Raw genomic sequence first — 23,906 nt, 5'->3', positions numbered from 1 at the left:
AAAAGGAACGCAACGAATCCAGAAGAAGAAAAAAATAACACAAGACACGTCTTCACTTGCCAACTAACCGAAAGAGACCGAGTGAAAATTGCATATTACAAAAATGACATTAATTCAGGGAATACCTAATATTTATATGACATTATTCATTTGAGATTTATTTTTAATTATTCATGGTTCAATCTGGGTTAACGTTTTCAAGAAAAGTAACCACATATAGTTATCTAATCTACCGGTAAAAAACGGGTAAACCCTATACCCGGAAATAACTATTTACCATTCACTGGTAAATGGAATTTGACGATAAATTGCCATCTCTATTCTCAATTCTGCATACATTGGGTATTGATGAACCACTATTGTCACAAATACACGCTATTTAGCGATTCTATTCATTAAAGTTATTCACATTAAGTAAAAAAATAAACATTTTATTTGTAGTCATTCGATTTTCAACGACTCAACACTTTCTAACGTGAAGAATATGCTTTTTAATTACATTGTATCTACATATATTTTTCCTGTGCAACATTTTGTACGGTGATTGATTACATTGAACATTGACAACAGTCAGATCAATGTAATCTCTGGACGGCTTATCACATGTCAACTGTACGCTCTGTGACTGGACAAAATATCATAATTAATTACAGTAAACTTTAACCTGTATCAGGTCATAGGTTTCCAACATTTGCATTAATAAAAACATTCAAACGTTTCATTTACGTCGATTTTCAATCACATTTCAGCTGACGACGAGTGGTACGTGTGCGTTTCTCATCGCCAAAGTGTTTATGTTTGACGTAAGTGCTTATTCTACCGATATATACATATGTTATTTTTTTTTTTTGTTTTGTTTACGATCTCGCAATATGTCGTTTCAGTGGACAAAGACAGCTCAGCCGGTGTTCGAGGTGTTTCTAGTTCTGGCTTCATTCTCGCTGTGTTGGAGCGAAGCTTGGTTCCTCGACTGCAAAGTGCTGCCTTCCGAGTTGCAGGCCAGGGAGATCTTCGAATCAGTCGGTTCGTTTCCTTTGAACGTTTATCCTTTGATGTATTCGATCTGATGTCTAATTCATTCGAAATGGATTCTGTTTATAGATCAACCGGTTGTATCGCGAGGCAGACGGATCGGAGCCATTAGTGACGTGAACAGCATTGCCGACTACTACAGCCCTCGGGACAGTCCTAGCGGCAGTCCCATATTCGGCAGGAAAATATTGAATCATCCGCTGACCGCCTCCGTTCAGGTTATTGCTGCTTAATAATTGTATACTAACGTCTAAACAGCTAGAATCCTCAAAATCCTCACCAACGAATGTTAACTTTTGACCGTCAAGTGATTCGTTGTTTGCAGTTTACCCCAAGACTAGCAAATGCAATATTATGATAGGACTAGTGTTGTAGCCGATGAAATATCATCGCATGGGTTATAGCACATTAAGTTATTAAATTTAAAAAAAAATTAAAAGAAATGTGTCGGTACTGTGTTTGATCCGCACGCGGTCGTATTTTTTTCGAATACCTTTTAAATATATTTAATTTAATATATATATATATATATATGGGATCCGGATGTGAAGGATTCCAAGTGAAACGCGCAGATTCAGTCAGAACTATTTATTATAACATGTCGTCGGGCTTGTTCTCCAACAAGTGACCATAACAACACGCATCCGGTCTCTCCCATGCATACCACACACACTTTATCCCTAGCAGTTTGGCCAACCACACATACGGCTCGGCTCGTTTAAAAATCATTCCGATATATATGTATGTGGCAGAGAATCCTGACAGATGACGCTGTTAAGGACCACGGTTGGGATGTGGCGGTTTTTTCGTGCGTTTTCAGTCATGTTGTTTATTAAGATGATACGTGCGGAGGCTTAACCAACCTCCGCTCCAACGACCAACCGCGCGGAGCACAGGTCCAACTGCGACTAACCGTTACATCCCTACCCCTCTTCATCCCCTTCTCACAATCAGTCGTAACATTTAACATAACCCTTTCTCAGCCATAGCCCATACATCAGCCTTTCGTTCAATTCCAACCCTACATATATGTATATATAAAATTGAATGTCTGTTTGTCTGAGTGTCTCGTATAGGCTCCTAAACCACTCAACCGATTACGACGGAACTTTCAGAATTTGTTTTATGTATGTCCAGGAAGCTTACTGTGAAAAAAAAACCGGGAAAAACCTCTTAATAACAATAATCGTAATTACGATTTCACCAACGCGAAAGTTTGAAGCGCCATTTTGTAGTCAAGGAAATGTGTTTGTTGGTAACCACGTTACCAGTTGGTTTATGACGACACTGCGTTGAAGAGACGTTAGTAGAGCTCCAACTATCACTTGAAACGAGAACGGGAACGGGAATTGCATGCCTTATTCGGGCATTGCAACGAATGCCGGGTTCAGCTAGTTTAATATAAAAAGTACCTACCTACCTACATATGTATAAACAATATAAAACACTAATAGAAAAATTAATTAAATAAATTTTCAATAGATGGCAGGCAGTAAATGCTCAGAGACTAATTTGCCTAGAGGAAACATCGGTAGCAAACAGTATATATAGAAATTTTTACTTTCGATATTATATTCTTACATTTTGTTGACAGTGGCTTAGCTGTGACGTACATATATATGTCGAATCGGAACGACTATTATAGTACGGCGAGCGTTATCGCAGATACATACACAGACACACAGAATAGCGATATTATGTTTTAACATACATATGTATGAGAGTTTTTCTTATCACTGAGTTTCTTAACGCTTTTGACAACTACATCTAGTCTAATATATAATTTCGAAAGAGACTTTGTATTACCAATGTAACTATTATTGATTCGTAGAATTCGTGACGTTCAATTTGATAAAAAAACAAATGAAATTTAATAAAATGTTTACTATTAGATTAGATTGGCCATGTTTATATTACAAATACCGAGCGAAGCCGGGTAAAACCACTAATATTTCTATAAATACAAACTGACCAATTGTCGATTCGTCCTCATTTTTACATATCTCTTCTTAGCTTGTTAACTGCTATACTACTTAAGCGTAATTTGAACTTTGAACTTGAGCTAAATCGACATTCTGTAGTACTTTCATTTGTATAAATACAAAGTTTAGATCAATTAAGTATTGATGTTGCAGGATTTTATTGAACTGTTGAATTTTTTTGTATTTAACCCTTTAAATCCCAAGCTATTTTGAGAGGTGCATGGAAAGAATCCCATTTTTTCGAAAAAAGAGGTAGTATTTATTAGTTTACTAGTGTCGTGCCCGTTGACTTCAACGGGTGGTTTCAGCCTTTCAGTTTTCGGGTGGTCGCTCAGTCTGACGTCACATGACGCTCCACCCCCCCCCACTTCCCCGCTACCACGCTTCCTCGCGTCTCCTCGACCACTTGACTCTGATTGGTTGTGTGTCCACGGTCTGCCACATACATACCCACATTGCGTCCGTTTTTATATATATTACTAGTGTTGTGCCCATTGATTTCAACGGGTGGTTTCGAAAAGGAATTGAAAAACGAATAAAAATACAGTTATATGTTATAATATAAGTATAATGTAAGGTAATTTATAGGCGCACGCGCACGTAATATTAATCGCAATAAAAAGTGGCACATTATACACTTAGCAATCTAACCCGTTCGAAATGATGAATTAATGTGTGTGTGTGTGTGTGTGTGTGTGTGTGTGTGTGTGTGTGTGTGTGTGTGTGTGTGTGTGTGTTTGTGCACCTCTAGAAACCAGAATCGAAAGCGAAATGGGTGATTTCGGAAATAAATTGATGCACGAATTACGAAGTGATACATTTTGTGCATCACCGACGCCCTGGGGGCTTCGCCTCCCTGCGCTTCCGACGCCTCCAAAAATTGAGTGCCCGCATAAAGACAGCTTTAAATTTGACAATTTTCGCCGACAGTAAATAAAATAAATATAGCGTCAAAATTTGTTCGAAATTAGTATTAAAAGAGTTGATTTAATATGATATATTATTGCCGTGTAAAGTTTGAGAAGTTGTGGTGGGCACGCGAGCGTTGCATTCAATTATATCACTCTTTTCCGGCGTTTACAAACCAGTTGCTTCACATGCGGTCGTACCGATTAGTCGTCGCGATTAATATCTCCTTATCTTCGTCGCGTACAAAGAATGCTTTTTTAACGTAATCAATGCTCGACATTTGACCAACATGTCGAATATAATCAAAGTCGGCACCGAGGAAGTGGAGATTGATTTGAAAGAGGGCGAGGCTTTCAACGAAGACCGAAACAATGCAGCCGTAATAGAAAAGATGAAAGAAAAGAAAGGATCTCGCATCGAAAAATGGTTGCACACTTTGTTTCCTTGGTCTCAGCCTAAAGCGTTCAATCCCGTCGTATTGAGTGTGAGTCGATTGTGAAGATGTAATCGGTGACTGATTTTATGTGTCTATAATTTTTTATTTTTTTTGGTGTATTTTCAGGATGAGGAGTACCGCAAAAAAGCCGGAGATTGTCTGGAGAATGTTCTGTCGCTGTTGTCTTCTCTCCGTTGGAACGAATACAAAAGGGGCACCCAGAGTGAAGATGTCGTACAGACGATGAACTCGGACAAGTACGGAAACCTCTTCCTGTTGACGGTGAGAATTCATCAAAGATACTACTGTGTAGAACTACATACGCCTTAGCCTAAGATTTCCAGCTGAAATGAAAATATCAGGGTCACCGCTTTACAAAGATTCGTTTATTTCATTGGTGTCACTATTATATGGTACAGGGAATAGTTTATTGTTCTTGATCTGTTGATGCTGACTGTAATCAACAGGAAAACTGGTTATTCTGTTCATTATTGCTCCATCCGACGATTTGGGGCGAAATCACAAAGGGAAGAACGGCACGTCGTGTGCTTGGCTCCCCGCTGTGGGCTTTCTCCTACATTTCTTGAAGTATGGGATACACTCTTATCGCTCAATGTCAAGCAAGGATAATTTTTTACCGAAAACACTACAGGGGGTGATTATGGGACTGTGATTGCTGGGCGTGCCATGAATATGTACTACCACATACCACATTTTTTTCGTATGTGTAAAGGTGTGTAAAAAATATCATGTGCCGTGTTCCTTCCTGTGTGATTTCGCCCTTAAGTGTAATTTTTATGCATCATATTATTTTCAACTGTCTCCTTCTTCAATGAAAGAGTCTTTCAGACTGTATTCGTTGAGGGGTGGTGATAATTTATAGGCTGACTTTGTTGACCTTTAAAACGGCTTTAATACAATATGCGAGGATCTCAGATTTAATTCAAATGACATTTAATTCAACATTTAATTTAAATAATTTAATTTGACCTCACTCTCAAGCGAGCGCTCCGCCTAGAATATCTCATAAAGTTTGTAATTTAAAATCATTTCCGCTTGAATTAGTAAGTTTAGATTAAAAAAAATATATATATTAAGATAGAAAACCAATCCTTGTAAACGTAGTAAAATATAAAACTGGCCCATTAATGCATAATATATGAAAAAAATATATATTTTTTAAATTTTAAAATTCGCTAGAAAATTAATTATAAGTATTTTGAAACAATAAAAAATCACAATCAATATAAAAACATGCAACTATTGATTCCGATACTCACTTTTAGGACAGCAAGACTAGATTTCGAGTTAAAGATTTCAATCGCCAAAATACTGTTAACAATTGCCCATTTTTTAAACATTCATATATTATATTCAAATTCAGTGGATCAAACTTAGTAACGATAGATTATATATGTATATGCGATAGAGAGATACAAACTTAAGGCAATTTCAAAGGTGACATATTATTTAGAAGTTCCGTGTCGAAAAATAATATGTTGATTTTACATATGTACATATTTGCTAATTCTAGTCTACGTCACAGTTTGTATTTGACAAGCGAGTGTGTTCACAGTCATGGTTTGTATTTTTAACATTGTTATTATATTTCAGGGCTACGTAGAATGTCCCGCCGAATTTCTGTACGAAGAGTTCACCCAAAGAATCGAGGAGGTGAGCAAGTGGAATCCCACGATCCTGGAGAGTAAACTGATACAGGTATACCGTTATTCAAAAATGTACTTACTCGATATGGACAGATCGACCGGAGTTTGTGTGATTTTCAGAGAATAGACCACGAAACTGATATTACATATCAGCTGACGGCCGGAGGGGGCGGAGGCGCTATAAAACCCCGGGATTTTGTCAACCTTAGACGTAATACGCGCATTGGGGACAGGTTCATCAGCTGTGGCACGTCGGTGGAATATCCAGGCTATCCGCCAACTAAGAAGTATATCAGGTAACTGATGGAACTTTCTAAATCAAATGTGTGTATAAGAATACGGCTATTCATATACAAATTCTCAACATTCGAGCCTTTGTTAATCAATTACGAACATACCAGTGGCGGCTCGTCCATATGGGCTGTGGGTTGCAGCCCTCCCAGTATAGTACATATGTATGCTATTTTTGTATACATTTGGTCACCGGTATGGTCAACCAGCCACTACAGCCCGATTCCTCTCTGCAAACCCTACTTTGAATTCTCACGAGCCGCCACTGGAACATACAAAGCTTTTTGAATTAAGTTTTGTACATACAACCATATACATAGTTGTGTAATAATTCAAAATCGCATCTTTCAACTTATTGTGTCGTTGTTAATCAATTACGAACATACCAGTGACGGCTCATCCATTTGGGCTGCAGCCCTCCCAGTATAGTACATATGCATGCTATTTTTGTACACATTTGGTCACCGGTATGGTCAATGTACTACTACAGCCCGATTCCTCTCTGCAAACCCTAGTTTGAATTCTCACGAGCCGCCACTGGAACATACCCAGCTCAGTTTGAATTAAGTTTTCTACATACATAGTTAGCTAATAATTCAAAATCACATCATTCAATGTATTGTCCCTTTGTTAATCAATTACGAACATACCAGTGCCGGCTCGTCCATATAGGCTGCGGGCTGCAGCCCTCCCAGTATAGTACATATGTTTGCTATTTTTGTATACATTTGGTCACCGGTATGGTCAACGAACCATTACAGCCCGATTCAGCTGTGCAGACCCTACTTTGAATTCTCGCGAGCCGCCACTGGAACATACCCAGCTTGGTTTGAATAAAGTTTTGTACATATATGTACATACATAGTTGTGTAATAATTCAAAATCGCATTATTAAACTTATTGCTCCTTTGTTAATCAATTGCGAACATACCAGTGGCGGCTCGTCCATATGGGCTGCAGTCCTCCCAGTATAGTACATATGTATGCTATTTTTGTATACATTTGTTTCAGTGTGTTGCGTGCGCATGCGCAATTATTACCCCAGTGTATAGAAGATATGTAGATTTTGATATTTACTATCAAAAATGAGCTGCAACAATGTATTGGTAGAAAAATGATATCAATCATACTTATTTAATGTAATCAAACAGATGACTTTCAGATTTAATAAGATTAATCGATTTTTTGACTCACATGACCTGATGCATCAATGTGTTAAGATAGTATTGTATATATATATATATTTTTTTTTAAATCCAATCTATGATAATTTGTCGTCTTACATAATATACAAAAATAGGCTGTTTCAGTAATAGGTGTAAGATTTGTTTTTATGAATGCAATTACAAAGAATTATGACAAGACGTATATAATATTTACTCCGTTATGGATCATGTTGAGTAGCACATCATCTAAAGTCACCTTTTTCTTGATGTTTTTAATCACTTTTTCGAAAATATATGTAGACCTCGCTCGGTATTTGCAATGGCTAATCTAATAGTAAACATTCGTTTGTTTTTTTATTGAATTTATTTGAATCGAAAAATATATATATTCAACGATATCAATATCGTCGTCATAGAAACTTTCTGTTTTCGATGCTCCCAACCAAACCTTACATACATACATAGTTACATTAAACCTTACAAAGTCTATTTCGAAATTGTATATTAGATTTCAATGTTAGCTAGTTTCAATGTTAGCATTGAGAGCGTGAATTGACTGTGGATTATTGCCATGGAGATGGCCTGAAATGAAAAAGTAACCATAATATAATTTTCACATGGCCCGAAAGAAATAACCGTCCACTTCATTGACCGAATAAAATAATGAAATTCAAGGATTTGTTTGCATTCTGCAATTGTGTAGCGTTCTATGATAAATTCTACTAGAATATGTACATATAATAGATTACAGCCAGATAAATGTTATAATAATAGAAACGCCATTACGAATAAATAATTAGTTTCGATATTACGCGGTACGTCTCAGTTGGCGGATTATTTTTATCCACTTTTTTGTATTTGTCTGTCCTTGGGAACTCTTAAATTAACGTGTAATGTATAGTTTCAACAAAAATAGGTATACTATAAAATCAAAGATGTTTATATCAATTAAACTTAAATAATTGGTTATTAATATAATTGAGTATTCGGCGCCACCAAGAGAAATGTTTTTACATTTATTTAAAAATATTTTTTACATTTCTCTGGTGCCACCCCTGAAATGTTATGTAGAATGCAGGCGATCGCCATGACTCTTTTAAAAACTGTCAAACTAAGATGTTAATTGAATAATATTGTAGGAATCTCGTCATCGTTATCGTCATCGAAACATTCGAGAATATTCCACAACAACAAACCACATTCCTTGCAGAACTCACACACGTAAACAACCCGTGCACTTCTTGGAATCAATCGCCAAATCCTTCGAGAATGATCCACCCTTCACACTCGAGCGGAACGAAACCCAGACGACGCACACCTGCTGCCATTATATTAAACTCAAGCGGAACGCCCCTACCAGTCGAGCAGAACCAAAACGGTCGAAACACGCCGCCACCATTAAACTACATCGAGCGGAACGGCGCCAATCGTTCCAGAAAAGTCCACCCCATTGACAAAAGCAAATTCCTCGCTTACGCATCAACAAACCACCACCATGGGTCAGGTGATTCCAGAAACACTATAAAAGGAGGTACAACCCAAACAACGCCAGTCGACCCACAGCAGCAAGCGTCGACACACAGCAGCAGACCAGTCGACATCCAGCTCCTGACCTGCCACCACTACACTACGCGGACTTGGAAGATCAACCAGCCGAACGAGCCAGCAACACACTGCCGTATCCAGAGACCTTCCGAACATAGCCGAACAACGAGCCAGCAACACACTGCCGCATCCAGAGACCTTCTGAACATAGCTGAATGCCGAGCCAGCGACACTCTACCATATCCAGAGACCGCTGAACGACATTCTTTTGCCCAAATATAATACCTTTGTACAACCATAGGCAAACAATAAAACTTAATAAAACAAGCACAACAGTGTTTCGTTAGGCTGGGATACGGTCAACACATCGCTACCCCGCCTACAATATGTTACTTAAATAATCAATTTACTTATAAAAATGTCTCCCATGTTGTTTGTTCGTCGTCGTACACGGTTGCAATCGGTCGATGTGCGTTATCGCCTTATCGCGTTCGATATAACATTTATAAATTTTATAAATATATAATAATTATTATAATAAAATTTAAAGTTGCAATAATATAATATAATAAGTGAATATACAACAACAAAATCAAACTGTTGCCGCGCTGTTACCGGCGCGGCACAGTTTTGCACCCGTTCTGAAAAATGAACACAGATAATCCAGTGCCTCTGGCGCAGCAGTACGATCCGTATGATCAACTTACACATCTATGCCAACAATATGAAATCAGATGCAAACAATATGAGATAACTATAACCGATTTAAAGAAAAGAATTGAAATAATGGAAAAAAAATCCAGGCCTTCTACATCTATTCTAAATAGGAGCAAAAGTCTTGACAATATGAATAAAGACTACCACACGGATGAAGAAGAACTTGAAAATGAACTTAGCCAAAATGCAGAGAAAAGAAGTAAAAAAAGAAAAATAGATAAAGTATTATCTTCCCCGCAAAATAACCTGAAAGAAACACAAAAACAGCAAACCAATAAACCTAACAAACAACCACTTCCACCGCCTATTTATGTGAGCAATGTTATTGACTTCAATAAGTTTAGAGCTCATCTATTATCAACAACAGAAACACCACCCATTCAATGTCAATTTAAATTAATTTCAAATAATAGTATCAAAATCACTACACAAACCGAAGAAGATTATCGCAAAATCAAAAAAACACTAAATGATTTAAAACAACGTGAATGTAAAGACAACGAAAACCCCCTTCACAATCTAGAGTACCACACCTATCAACTCAAGAATGAAAGGTGCTATAGAGTGGTTGTTAGAGGTTTACCGCCATCAACAGACGTTAATGAAATAAAAGATTCTTTCAAAGATAAAGGATACGAAGTGGCCAATGTGGCAAATATTATGAAGAAATTTACAACCGATGGTGAAAGACAAATAAAACATTTCCCACTATTTTTTGTAGACCTGGTGCCAAAAGAAAACTGTAAAGAAGTATATGGTATTAAAGAACTTCTACATTGCAGAGTAACAATTGAACCACCAATGAAAGTAAAAGACATCCCTCAGTGTACAAACTGTCAACAACTTGGGCATACAAAAAATTTTTGCAATCGACAACCTAAATGCGTCAAATGTGCCGCAGACCATCACACAACAAAATGCAACAAGCAGAAAAATGTTCCCCCAACTTATGCCCTGTGTGGCCAGCAAGGACATCCAGCTAGCTACAGGGGGTGTGAGGTCTATAAAAAAAAGATAAAAGCATCACAACCCAAAAAGGTAACAGTAACACAACGCGTACAACAAAATCAAATTGAAGTTGTTGATAAACAAACAACTGTGGACAAAACATATAGTGAAGCAGCTAAGTCCCAAGCAGACAAAAGCAAACAAGATATCGGGCAGGAAAATAAATCAACTGAACCTACCATCGGTGGCATGATGCAGTTGCTATGTGACTTTCAAACTGAAATAAAACACCAACTCAACTGGCTCATAACCAGAGTGGAAAAAATTGAAAATCAGTGCAAATCACCAAGTAAACATAATAAAAATGACAGATAATTCCCTACGCATATTAACATGGAATGCAAACGGACTCAATCAGAGAGTCCATGAACTTGAAGTGTTTCTAAAGACAAACAACATCGATCTAGCACTAATATCAGAAACACACTTTTCACAAAGAAGTTACATAAAGATAAACGGATACTCGGCTTATTGGACAACACATCCTAGTGAACGAGCTCGCGGTGGTACTGCTATTTTAATCAAAAAAAATATCCAGCACTTCGAACAAAAAGATATCAGAGAACCATTCATGCAAGCTACTATCATCACAATTAAATATGGCAATGCTGACTTAAATATTGCTGCAGCATATTGTCCTCCAAAGCATACCATCACAAAATACCAATTTATAAACATCTTTAATTCCCTTGGGCCAAGATTTATTATTGGAGGAGACTACAACGTTAAACATACAGCTTGGGGATCACGACTTATAACTCCTGGTAAAGGAAACAACCTTCTATACGCGATTCAGAGCTCCTCGTGCGAGTATCATTCCTCACAAAAACCAACCTTCTGGCCGACCGACAGTAAAAAGGTACCAGATTTAATTGACTTTTTTATATCCAAAGGAATAGCCCCAAACCACAGGTCGAAGGAATAGAGGACCTTACTTCTGATCACACACCAGTGCTAATGACACTGAGCACACTGGTAATTAAAAGAATAAGGAGACAGAACCTGACAAATAAACGCACTAACTGGGATATGTTCAGGAAAAAACTAGACCAATCAATAAATTTAATAGTGAAACTTAAAACTATAGAAGATCTCGAACTACACACTCAAAATTTTATTGACTATGTACGAGAGGCTGCGAAAGAAGCTACACCTGTACCAAAAGAAAAACCAGACCAAATCATTAATTACCCCATGGAAATTAGACAATTGATAAAAGAAAGACGTAGAACAAGACGAATATGGCAAAGAACCAGAAATATTGCAGACAAAAGAGAATTTAACCACATAAGTAACAAAGTTAACCGACTTATTAAAGAGCATAAACAAAATTGTTTTGAAAAATATTTGGAAGGTTTGGGCCCTGCAGCTGATAAAAATCACTCACTATGGAAAGCAACTAGGAAATTCAAACGACCAATTCTACAAATACCACCTCTGAAAAATGCGCAAGGAGAGTGGATAAGAAGCAACAAAGAAAAAGCTGAGCTGTTTGCACAACACTTAGAGACAGTATTCCAACCACACAATATTCAATCTGATGCTGATTATACACCAATGTATCAACCACAGCAACTAATCAAAACTGTCACCCCTATGGAAGTAGCTAAAGAAATAGATGACAACATAAATCCTAAAAAGGCACCTGGAATTGACGAAATCTCACCGGGACTATTCAAGGAACTTTCGAAAAAGGCTATTATAATGCTAACATACTTATACAATGCATGTTTCCGGCTCAGGCATGTGCCAGAGTGCTTCAAAACTGCTCAAATCATAATGTTGAAGAAACCAGAAAAGTCACCCGAACAAGTAACATCATACAGACCAATATCCTTGTTGCCTGCGATCTCTAAGCTATTCGAAAAACTATTATTAAAAAGACTCAAGCCCTTAATCGATGTTCCCGACTTCCAATTTGGATTTAGGTCGAAACATTCTACCATCGATCAAGTGCACCGTGTTATTTCAAAAATAGAGCAATCGCTAGAGGAAAAAAAGTATTGTCCGGCTGTATTTCTTGATGTCTCACAGGCCTTCGACAGGGTATGGCACGAAGGACTTATCCACAAAATCAGCAAGTCATTACCTGGAAATTATGTCAAATTACTGGAATCATACTTATCCGGACGCAAATTCAGAGTTGCTCATGAGGAGGCATTCTCTAACTTTTTCACAGCCTCTGCAGGAGTACCACAGGGAAGCTTAATAGGGCCTATACTGTACCTGATATACACTGCTGACATCCCGACAAGCGAAGAGACATTCATTGGAACATTTGCAGATGACACAGTCATTATGTCATCGAGCGAGTCACAGGAGGAAGCATTTGAACGCCTGCAGCGTGCACTGGACAAGATCAGCAAATGGACCAAGGACTGGAAAATGAAACTCAACGAGCTAAAATCAATGCAGGTCACATTTGCACTGCGACGAAATAGTGTCAGCACTCAGACTTTCATAAACGGAATCCAAGACTGCATCTTGACTCAAGGCTTACGTGGAGGCATCACATTAAAAAAAAAATAGAACAGATTCGAATTAAACAAAGAGAAATGCATTGGCTAATAGGAAGACACTCCAAATTAGACCTACAATGCAAAAAACTGATATACCAGGCAATCGTGAAGCCAATATGGACATATGGCATACAACTGTGGGGATGCAGTAAGCCATCCAATATCGAAAAAATGCAAAGATGTCAAAACCAGTTTTTGAGGATTATCACCGATGCATATCGCTTCGTCACAAATGAAGAGATCCACAAGGACCTTAAAATCAAAAAAGTAAAAGAAGTCATCCGAGAATGCGCCGGGAGGCACGAGTTGAGACTGCACCGTCACCCTAACATAGAAGCGCTGCAGCTATTGGACACAACTCACCAGCAGAGGCGTTTAAAGCGAAAAAAGCCTCACGAATTGGTGTTCTGAATGTGAGAGATTCAGAAGCCCAATTCACAATTTTGGGGACGGAGTGATGATTCCGTAGTGCCCGTACATGATCTGAAGAGCAACGATATCGCTGGTGATGATTTATCGGGAATCGATAAGATGGCACCCAAAAAAAAAAAAAAAAAAAAAAAAAAAAAAAAAAAAAAAAAAAGTTGTTTGTTGTGTGTTTTTTTAATGCATCGTGCAACTTTTAACGATGCACTTGCCCAGAGAAGTTTTTATCGGAAATACGTCGACCACCAAGCATCAAATACGACTGATGCTAATATTATTTAGGATTGTCTTTGGACAATCTTCACTTAACAATAATATAACGCCTAAAGCCACTTCTATTATTATAACATTTCTCTGGTTACAGCTGTCAAAGAAAAACTTTAAAAATTAAACAATTGTAAAACATTTTATAATTTCAATTTGTTTTAATCACTATCTGTGCTATATATTAATTTTTTTTGATTGATTTGGTACAAAAACAAGCTTTATTTTTTTCAGAGGAGAAAATAAGATTAGCTGTTGGGCCATTCAACCGGTTGCACCGATGCATACCGGCGACAGAGCGAAATGTAAAGTTCAGTGGTTGATGGGATGCGATCTCAAAGGTTTGTTTATTTATCATATATTTCATTTATTTACTCTATTTTACATTGTACATACATATGTTTATATACCAGGAAGGCCTAACAGGTAAACCCCAATGCGCCTTCCTAGCCAATTAAAAACATCGATATACAATTTTAACAAAGCAACATAGAGACATCTGTGTATAAGTTTTTGATAAACTTACACATTTTCGGTGCACTTTTTTTTATATAGATCGTCAAATCTCGAAATGATGAAAAGCTCGAAAATTGCGAGAAATGGATAAAAGTTCCCAATCTGTTGGAACCGTTTCAATGAAAATCAGATAAATTGGCAAACTCTGATAGGAAACGATCGACCTGGAATCATAAACCAAGGTCTGGCCAGCAGCAACCAGTGGGACTCGAACCCGTGACCAGCTTTCTCGAGCTTGCACCGTCCATATCTCCACTCCGTATAGAACTACGAGGAAGACCAAAAAACTAATTTGGATGCCCCGGGCTTTCCAAATTTTGCTCAGTTTCAACATGGAGCTTATCGCCACCTTTTTATATCAGTATCACACTCCCCTTGTCGTCCAATAAAGATATGTAGATAAACTCGTGTAAAACTTCAAGATCCTTACCATGACGATCTACCATCATAACTTTAGTTTCCCGTCTGTTTATCTCAAGTCCTAGTATTTTGCTTTCATGTTATATCCATTCATTTTTTAACCTTTGAAGGACGGAGCGTCGGGATCGAACGAGTGTCCCGAACTGGGGTCGAGTAAGATCCCAGTATTTTTTAATCAAAATACAGCTTTTCTCAATATAATTGCGTTCAATATATATCTTATTAACCATTCTATACATCAACATAAAAAAGTTTTAGTCCTATAGCAAGTTTTTTACTATTTTTGTATTCAGAAATAACGACAAGCATCGACATGCAAACGCACATAGGTAAGGCCAACAGGCGGCTGCATGACTCATAGCCATGCGCCAAAAGCGACGAAAACAATAGCTTACAAAAATATAGCTGTCTCTTTCTCTCGCATTGATTCATCGATCAACACGAATATGCAAGCGAACAGTCAAAAACATGACTTATCGCTACCGCCTTTAAATCATACTTTCGAACGTAAAAATGTATTTTTTTACGATGTACCCCTTTTCTAAATCATACAAAATCTATTAAAATGAATTTCTTGTAGTTCATTCTAGGAATACAAGAAATATAAGGTGTATAGCTTTGAAAACCACATAGTTATTACGAAAAACGTAAAAATTGGGACACTTGCATACCCCACTCCGGTGAGGGAGGGTTAATGTAATTTTATTCATAGCATAGTATTTTTGTACATTTTTATATGTTTTTGTCTCCGAAAGGATATTCAACTGTACAAATGTGTATATTTAAAAAAACGTCCTTTGTGTTTTCAGGATGGATTCCGCAGTATGTGTTAGACGTGGCCTTCTCGTCGGCCATGTTCGAATTCCTCGACACGTTGAGGGTCTTTGTCGGGGAGAAACATGCTGACGGAACGTTGGTATAATAGGGTTTGAAAAGTTCCACCGTTATGAATTTATTGGTGCTTTTGGTAAACTTTCATTCAATCGGTCGATTTTATTACATTTTGTATATTAATATCGATTATATTGTATTAGTGAGAGTTGAAATCAACGGGAGTGAGGCTATGTTTTTTTTTAATATATATATATGTATATGTATTATAATATTTATTGTACAGTTAAGGCTTAGTTACGGGTCTTGTCGGTTAATTTCTGGTGTTGTTGACCCGTTATATATTTTTGTAAATAATTTTATACCGAACTCAATGGCGACTGTGTCGTAGATGCATATAAATTTAAAGTAATATTACGCTCTTAACTCTCATAAAATGTTTTTATTATGCTCACTGTGTAAACTTATCACATTTATTAATACATATGTATATTTATCGATTTATTTTGCATATTAATAAATGCAGAGTGTAAAATGTCCGAGCTTTTTTAATGTGTATTGCATAAAAAGTTTGCATTTGACTGGTTTTAGACAACGTTGTCGTTTGATCTATATTATATATTTTAAATGTGCCTGCTAATATTTCAGACAATTTTACACTCTGTGTGTGTATATTTTATTTATGTGTACATACATATATTTGTATTAAGAAGGTTACATTTCTGGACAAATTACTGTTGATATTTTGTGTTTTATAATTACTTTAAACCAACAATGTCTATTCGAATCACTTTAATGATGCTGAATCTATAGTTTATCTAGTTTTGATTTTTTAGTTTGTTTATTGCTTCATCCGGTTCAAAAAAATATGACTTGCTTAATTTTTATAATAATAAAAAGGATAATTAAAAATTAAAAAAAATGTCTAGATACATATTATATACATACATTATACCAAATAAAAAATTGATTGCATTTTTTTTATTTAATATTTTTGTGTAAGCCTGTCTACGTTAATACCTCATTGTTTAGATAGCTAATTTAATTTTCTTAGATTAATATTTTGTATCGCAAATAAATATTTTTTATCCGTGCTCGTATTTATTTTTATTTTATTCCTTGTAAATTACTGTGATTTTCAAAAACACGAATATATTGAATTTTATTTTTAATTTTACATTTTACGAGTATATATCTAATGGATCAGGTTAGGTTAAGTTAATTTTTAGGATTTCTAATGGACTGCGTTAAATGAAATCGGGTAGCGTATTAATTTAACATCTACTTAAAGGAAACAATTTAAACGTCCATTTTATAAAATAAATGTGCATTTAAAAAAAAATTTGTACATTACAAAAAATTGTGTACATTTCCAAATGACGGATACAGATTGCAGTAGAAACTTTGTTTCGATCATTGAAAAAAATATTTGCTACTTAAAAAGCGGATGTTTGTTACTTAAATGTGTATTACAATGGCCAAAATACGAACCGACAACGACCAACGCTTCTCTCTACTGGATTCCTAATTTTTTACTCTTCGGCTTGCGACCTTCGCTTCGACTCTACGACCTGACATCATCATTCATATGTAATACGTAAACAAAGGTAAACACTTTTGACAGTTGTCAATAGCAGAAGACTGCAACTTGCCACTTTTTATTCTAATGCTAAAATCTATTTTTTCGAATGATCGTGTCATATTTTTTAATGGTCACTTTATAGGTATAATGTCAAAATATCTTATTCAATGCACAATACGAGATTGTTTAATGCACCAAAAATAATGCAATTATTTAATGCACAAACATTTATTTTAAGATACAAAGTATTTTTCTCAATGCGCGGTTAAATCGTACCTTACTTAAATAGCCCGGTTGAAGTTAAAATAGAAATGTGATCAATTTAACCTAATCACTAAAAACCTTGAATTGTATAAAGAGAAAGTAGCAGATATCTGGTACACCGGTTAGAACAAATTCAATCAATTGTCACGTCAAGGAATAACAAATATGTATGTAGGTAAATATATAATAAAATGTACAATGTGATTTTAATATATGTAAATATAATTTAAAATATGATAAGCTATATGTATATAATTTGCTGAATATGATGAAAAATTGGGTAAGTATATATTATTTTATAAAATTACCTACTATATTCGAATCTAATATCACCGTCATCGTCATCGGTCTCCGCTTTTTGGGATCTTAACATTTCATTTTTTATACACGAGTAGTCATACCACTGATTCTTTTCTGTCGGCAGCTCAAACGCTGATATGAATTGTAATGAGGGTATATTGGACAGAGAGAAACCTGTTGAATCTTGTCTATCTTCTTCTGCAATGTCCACTCTTGATGACGTCATAATCATTCTTCGGTATCTTTCTGCCTCCTTTTTATATTTTTGCACCTCATCCTCCAACTCTTTTATTCTATTTTTGTCTCCAACTGTCGGTTCTGAAAAATAGTAAAACAACGTTTAATAATTATTTATTTGTACAGATATACACCCATTTCTACTGACCGACATCTATGGTCAACATTGTACAAGTATTATTCAAGGCCAATTACAAACATCGATCGTCAAATATTTTTATTAAATACTAGTATTAATATTTTTATTAAATACTAGTATTAATATTTTTATTAAATACTAGTATTAGTATTTAATAAAAATATTTAAATATTTTTATTAAATACTGGTAGTTTTACCCGGCTTCGCTCGGTATTTGTAATATAAACCGCTTAAACATGACTAATCTAACAGTAAACATTTTATTAAATTTATTTGAATAGTTTCATTGTATATAAATTTATTTGAATATTAATTTGTTTTTTTTTTTTATTAAATTGACTGTCACAAACAAACAAACATATATACTGTCTCTTTCGAAATTATATGTATACCGGAATCCGGCGCCTGCGCCCCCAGGGACTTCAAATCCTTTGAATCTTTGAAAAAAAATCTAATGTATCGTTGCCAACCAATCAATGTTACATATATGCAAAGTCTCTTTCGAAATTATATATCATTAGATTAAAGGAAAAAAATAACTGGATAAATAACCGGAGCCTTCGCCAAAAGTTCTATTAATAACTGGCTTACCTCGATAAAATAAACGAATTTTTGTTATTAATCCACAAGAATAGTCGAAATATGATTTTTCTTAGTGCAATTTTATTTAATTCTCATATAAAGATAATTTAATATATTATCCCTACTAATTCAATTCAGATTCGTGTAAATACGGGTAAATACTAGTACGAGCTTTTTCCTCGCAATTTTAACGATTTAAAGTTCAGCACTTTCAATTAACCCTTTTAAACGAAAACAAAAAATAGTGTAGTCAGAACACTATCCCAATAAACATGTTTCAAAAGAAAAAACTCAATATAAAATAGCATTAACAGTGAGAAAAAATCCCAAGTGAAAATACGTACTTTTGACTTTTGATTTGAACTGGACGACTACATACTTAAGAGAGATTTGAAAACTGAAAAGTACTACAAATGAAAGATAAAATACTCGAATATAGATTCCAATATTCATTTTGAACAGGAAATTGACGGATTTTGAGACATCGACCGAACAACACCAAGATATAGAAAAATCGCGCGATTTAAAAACACATATGTATATCTCCGAATCTCGAGCCAATCAACATTTTTTATTACCAGATTCGTGTTTACTGGGCATATATCTATAAGAAAAGTCATATTACGTGTCGAACAGTGTATTTAGATATAACATTATAGATTAGATATACAATTATTTTACCTTTGTGACTATTAACATGGACTTTCTCCAGAGTGTTTCCGTTCACTGTCACAACCTTTTTGAATTCATCAATGTAATTTTGAGTGATGTCTTTCGTCTGTAAACTGTTCACCTTAATTTGACGCGTTTCTAAAATCCTCTCCAGCATTTTGTTGCGATTTTTGTAAAGGCCTGTGTGACGGTTCACGTTGAACTCGTGCGCTCTCATTATTTTATTTATAATTCCTTCCAAAACTTCGTGAAAGTCGTCATTGACTACTCCAACATTACTTTGAGCATTTGAGGAATTTGTAAACGTTACAGTAGGACGAGCTGTCGTCCTTCTCGTGGTCACTTCTATGTCGTCGTAGTTCCAGGCTAAAGAAGATGTTTCAGCTATCTTCTCAGCCGTAGTTGTAGTCGTAGTGGGTGTATTTTCAGTCGTAGCGGTCGTAGTCTTCGGTACTGGTTCGGTTGTGATCACTTCTACCGTAGACGTAATTACGGCTTCATCTCCAGACTCGTTTCCTTTCGTGTACTCCAACACCATCAACTTCCATCCGTTACTTGTCTTCGCCGCTAAAGCAATGTTGCCTGTTTTGTCGTTAAAATCAACAGTGATCAAATCATCACCCAAAAGATTCAACTCCTCCGTCTTCACTCGATTCTCCACTAAATTGGGTTTCGAAGAATCGTATCCAAACAGATACCTCTGCTGATTCCCTTCGGAAGACGTTTTACACATTAGAAAGCATATACTATTTTGATAGCTGCCGGTTATGTACGTCGTTTTACAGTTGTCTTTGGTAATCACCTGGAATAATAATAATAAGACAAATACATTTTGTAAATATTAACTTAATTAATACAATGGGATGTATAGAAATACCTCGTAAGATTTTTCTCTGTATGTGAAATAAATACGACCTTCTTGTACGTCCATTATATCACCGAATCTGTTCATGAACACTTTCGGTGCATTGTAACGCTTAGTCATTTTCCTTGTATGGCTAACGGTAGGATCGTTCGTCTTTGTGAAATCTTTCATGTAGTAAATGTAACGATTTATGATTCTGATTTCGTTTGCGTATTGTATGTATTGAGGCTGAGGAATATCGGTGATCTCCTGGTCGACAATGACTTTGTACAGGTTACCAAGAATATTGTATGTAGTCTGGGCACTAGTCGCTTGAAAGACGATAGCAAAGATCACAATATATACAGTAGCGTCCTGCTTCATCGTATTCTGAAAATTTATGACATTTAGAAGATATTAGCTTAAGTTATATCCCAACCAGGCATGCACATACGGGTTTGGTGCAAACGATCGACAAGCGCCAGACAGACTGAACCACAGATTAACTGGATGGCTGCTTTAAACGCAATTGTCGACTTCACGAATGATAGATTGCACATCAGATGACAAGTAGCCTTTCAATGTGCACAGATGCAATTATTAAAATTGAGTTGGATCTTTCTGGCGAGTTTAATAAGGAAAAATTCGGAACTAAAGTATCAGAAGCACAGAACGTATGCAGGGTAGATATGTCGGGACTTCGGATAGATTTCGTTTAGTGTAAGTGCGTGCAGTGCGCACGCATAAGGTACACGTGTCGTTAATCTGTAGTTCAGTCTGTCTGGCGTTTGTCGATCGTTTGCACCGCATCGGCACATACATAGGATATTTTTCTTATTGAATTTATCATTATGTGAACACAGTTGAAAGCCACCTGTTGAAATCACTACTTTACAATACATATTAAATAAACACAGTGCTTATCGTCCTCTCCAACACTCATCTATACTTCCTTGATCTAAAACAGTCTCCTAATAGACGCCTTTTTTTCGCTACATTATACAAATATTAAATTTATTATTAAAAAAACCTTTATAATATCTAATATTTATATGTTTTTACTATCACAAAATTTCAAAAATTAATAACCTCTTCTATATTTTGTTTATAAAATTAAGACAATATATAAAAAATCTAATTAAGAAATCACCAATTCTCTCCGTAAACCTTGATCATGAGTATGGCAAAGTGCTCAATCTGCCATAGTGAGAGGGGGGGCGAAAAGGGAAAAAACGATCAGAACAGTGTGGACAAATGGGACCGTGTAGACGATAGACGTCACCGTGAACGAAGATGCAGTATTTTCAAACGTGTCTATTACGATTATTTCTCACTATGGTAATGGCGGACGCCACTTCCACTTATATTGATGACCAAACCGAGCAAAATGGCAAAGTTTGAAAACGATCGGATAAGAACCCAAACTTCATCAGACGACAAAATCGATTCTGAACTAAGAAGAGGTTAGTAATTAGTAAAAATGTTTTGAAAAATCAATTAAATTCGAAAAATTTCAGCACTCCGACACTACACTACTGTATATACATAATTTAATCGCACTATATTTCTTAAGCATATAAAATATAATGAAAAGTAAATTTGTGGAAGACAACTTGACTGCAAAATTATGTGATATGTCATTCCTAGGCATTGGCTTCTGTTTGAACCTATAAAACCTATATTAGTGATCCAATTCCAATGATCTTAAATACTTACAATGTTATACAAACACAACATATATTACTCACCATTGCATAGCACACACTACATTTGAATCGCGCTTCGGCTACATTAATTTAATATATCACTGCATGATCAAAAGCAATTGATAAATTTGCATGTCTAGATTGGTAGTACAGCAGTAATGTATTACGTTACATTTTAATATAACATAATATTGTTGATAAATCATTTGGAAACTGGCATGAATTACGATTGAACCAGAGTTCGGTCAGAATCAATAGAAACATCATATAACTTTTCAGTACGTACATATTTACATATATGCAAATCAAAATTTCAATGTCATTATTTAGCATAATGTATTTATATTATTATACAGTGCATAGTAATATAAATTGATAGGAATTTCCAATTTGCTATTTTTTGCTGCGCAAATTATAATATAATACATCGTTATCTATCTCATGGTTGTTTTTAGTTTTTTTGTTGTTTATTATTGAAATTATTTTATTGACATCTAAGTGCTTTAGGAATATTTTAATTTGGCATAATTTCTAATAATATATCATACCTTCACGAGTCACTTTTGACATACAAAGCTTCATGAATCTTTATATTAGAAAACATTACTTGTGACCAACCCATGACTTTATCTATGTATTTGAGGAATATAAGAAGGTCACAAAACAAAATTCGATAATTAAACATACATACACTTTCACACATACCGGTTATGAGAAACTATTTTCGATACAAATTGAGCGCATGTGTAGGGAAACTTACACAAGACAAAAGTTCTACTTCCGGTTGTCGGATTACTTAAAATCACTATAAATATTATAGACATCAAATAAAATAATGAAATATTTTTTTAAAAAAAAATGACTACTTCCGGTTTATGAATTCTGGCGAAAACCTTATCAACTCTTAGTACATAAAGAATACAAATATAAATTTTCAGCTTGATGCTGTAGCATATTCTAAAAGGAGCCGCCGTTATAATTGGTTTTTGAGGATTGTCTCCAGGTTAAAGTACTGTCGGCTAACAATAGAGACCCCCGAATGGACTTAGTGGTCGGTAACCTCATTCGGTCATTTCCCGCTAGAGTTCTCAGAACTGACAGCGCGAGACCTGGGACTGCGTATCTAGTACGTGACTATAACAATAGGTAAACAAACGTGTCGAGGAAGATGCACTGAGCGACATGCCCTTTATAAGCAGGTACTTAGGCCATACCAAGGGATTCTGGACGGAGCACTGGCGGTGTGTGGATCTCCTTAATCACCTAATAAATGCTGTGAAGCGACTTTGGCCTTTTATTTGAATCCTCCACCCACCCCTACGCAACAATACGTTCAGGGGTGTGAAAAAATTGTGTGGTCACAACATTTTTCACTTATCACAAATGTTAATTATTTTATTTTGACCATTTAAATTATTTTTATCTACTTGATATTTAATGTTTGTCGTTTAACAATATTTAAAACTACCTGGCCTGTTTATTCTGCTTTTCCGAGATTCTGGATGTATCGAATTAAAAGAAGTGGTAATAATTTGTGAATGAAGTCAAACGGAAATAGTGTTTTTGGAACTGAAAATTGGACTTCCACCGCTTTCAAAATAAGCTTATATGCTTAAAGGGTATTAAGTGAGGTTAGGTCATTTGCGTAAAACTACGTCTAACTTCATATTTATATTCACACGAATAAAAAAAAGCTCGTATTAATATCAATGATTTCGTTTGAAAGTGTTTTTATTACATATCGCAAAAAAATCGATTCATACAAATTTACACTTACCGATTTATTTATTGTATAAAGGATTGGATATGCGTCAAGTGCGCTATTAAGTCACGATATAACTGTTGTTTAGT

At 35.6% G+C, this 23,906-nt stretch overlaps 3 protein-coding genes across 7 annotated transcripts in view; 1 reads left to right on the top strand and 2 right to left on the bottom strand.

Moving 5' to 3' along the window:
- The window catches only part of Start1 (Steroidogenic acute regulatory protein-like), a 22,354-nt gene extending 5,531 nt beyond the window's left edge, over positions 1-16,823 (top strand). Inside the window, exons 5-12 of one of the 2 annotated variants that reach the window (XM_077437222.1) lie at positions 750-803; positions 885-1,023; positions 1,102-1,250; positions 4,486-4,641; positions 5,974-6,078; positions 6,147-6,322; positions 14,197-14,303; positions 15,708-16,823. In XM_077437222.1, the coding sequence (XP_077293348.1) occupies positions 750-803; positions 885-1,023; positions 1,102-1,250; positions 4,486-4,641; positions 5,974-6,078; positions 6,147-6,322; positions 14,197-14,303; positions 15,708-15,820 (999 nt within the window). In that variant the 3' untranslated portion in view covers positions 15,821-16,823. Of the gene's footprint in view, positions 1-749; positions 804-884; positions 1,024-1,101; positions 1,251-4,485; positions 4,642-5,973; positions 6,079-6,146; positions 6,323-8,693; positions 9,358-14,196; positions 14,304-15,707 lie in introns of those variants that run through there. The other variant, XM_077437221.1, reaches the window with a different exon arrangement.
- The window catches only part of LOC143915612 (uncharacterized), an 854,026-nt gene that overhangs the window by 218,133 nt on the left and 611,987 nt on the right, over positions 1-23,906 (bottom strand). The window lies entirely within an intron of this gene.
- LOC143916229 (uncharacterized) lies at positions 3,571-23,906 on the bottom strand. 4 transcript variants are annotated; one of them, XR_013260952.1, is made up of 9 exons: positions 23,833-23,906; positions 20,383-20,739; positions 19,515-20,307; positions 17,884-18,193; positions 7,249-7,407; positions 6,704-7,125; positions 6,425-6,582; positions 6,107-6,339; positions 4,473-4,703 (listed from the first exon to the last, which is right to left on the bottom strand). XR_013260952.1 is itself a non-coding variant. In XM_077437234.1 (5 exons), exons 2-5 carry the CDS (start codon positions 20,731-20,733, stop codon positions 4,691-4,693), a joined length of 1,467 nt encoding a protein of 488 aa, XP_077293360.1. In that variant the 5' UTR covers positions 20,734-20,739; positions 23,833-23,906; the 3' UTR covers positions 3,571-4,690. The 4 variants fall into 4 exon arrangements, 2 of the variants coding, with proteins under 2 accessions (XP_077293360.1, XP_077293358.1); XR_013260953.1 differs by lacking the exons at positions 6,107-6,339; positions 6,425-6,582 and having other exon boundaries at positions 3,571-4,632; positions 6,968-7,125; positions 17,888-18,193; XM_077437234.1 differs by lacking the exons at positions 6,107-6,339; positions 6,425-6,582; positions 6,704-7,125; positions 7,249-7,407 and having other exon boundaries at positions 3,571-4,703.

The sequence above is a fragment of the Arctopsyche grandis genome, chromosome 8 (genome assembly GCF_051622035.1).
Source record: "Arctopsyche grandis isolate Sample6627 chromosome 8, ASM5162203v2, whole genome shotgun sequence".
Taxonomy (NCBI): Eukaryota; Metazoa; Arthropoda; class Insecta; order Trichoptera; family Hydropsychidae; genus Arctopsyche; species Arctopsyche grandis.
This window is presented reverse-complemented; position numbering and strand designations above follow the sequence as displayed.

Coding starts and splice junctions, on each gene's coding strand:
- LOC143916229 (XM_077437232.1), bottom strand. CDS start 20,733: ATGAAGCAGGACGCTACTGTATATATTGTGATCTTTGCTATCGTCTTT. Junction 20,308..20,382: donor ACAGAGAAAAATCTTACGAG/GTATTTCTATAC, acceptor TTATTATTCCAG/GTGATTACCAAAGACAACTG. Junction 18,194..19,514: donor CCATGTTAATAGTCACAAAG/GTAAAATAATTG, acceptor ACTATTTTTCAG/AACCGACAGTTGGAGACAAA.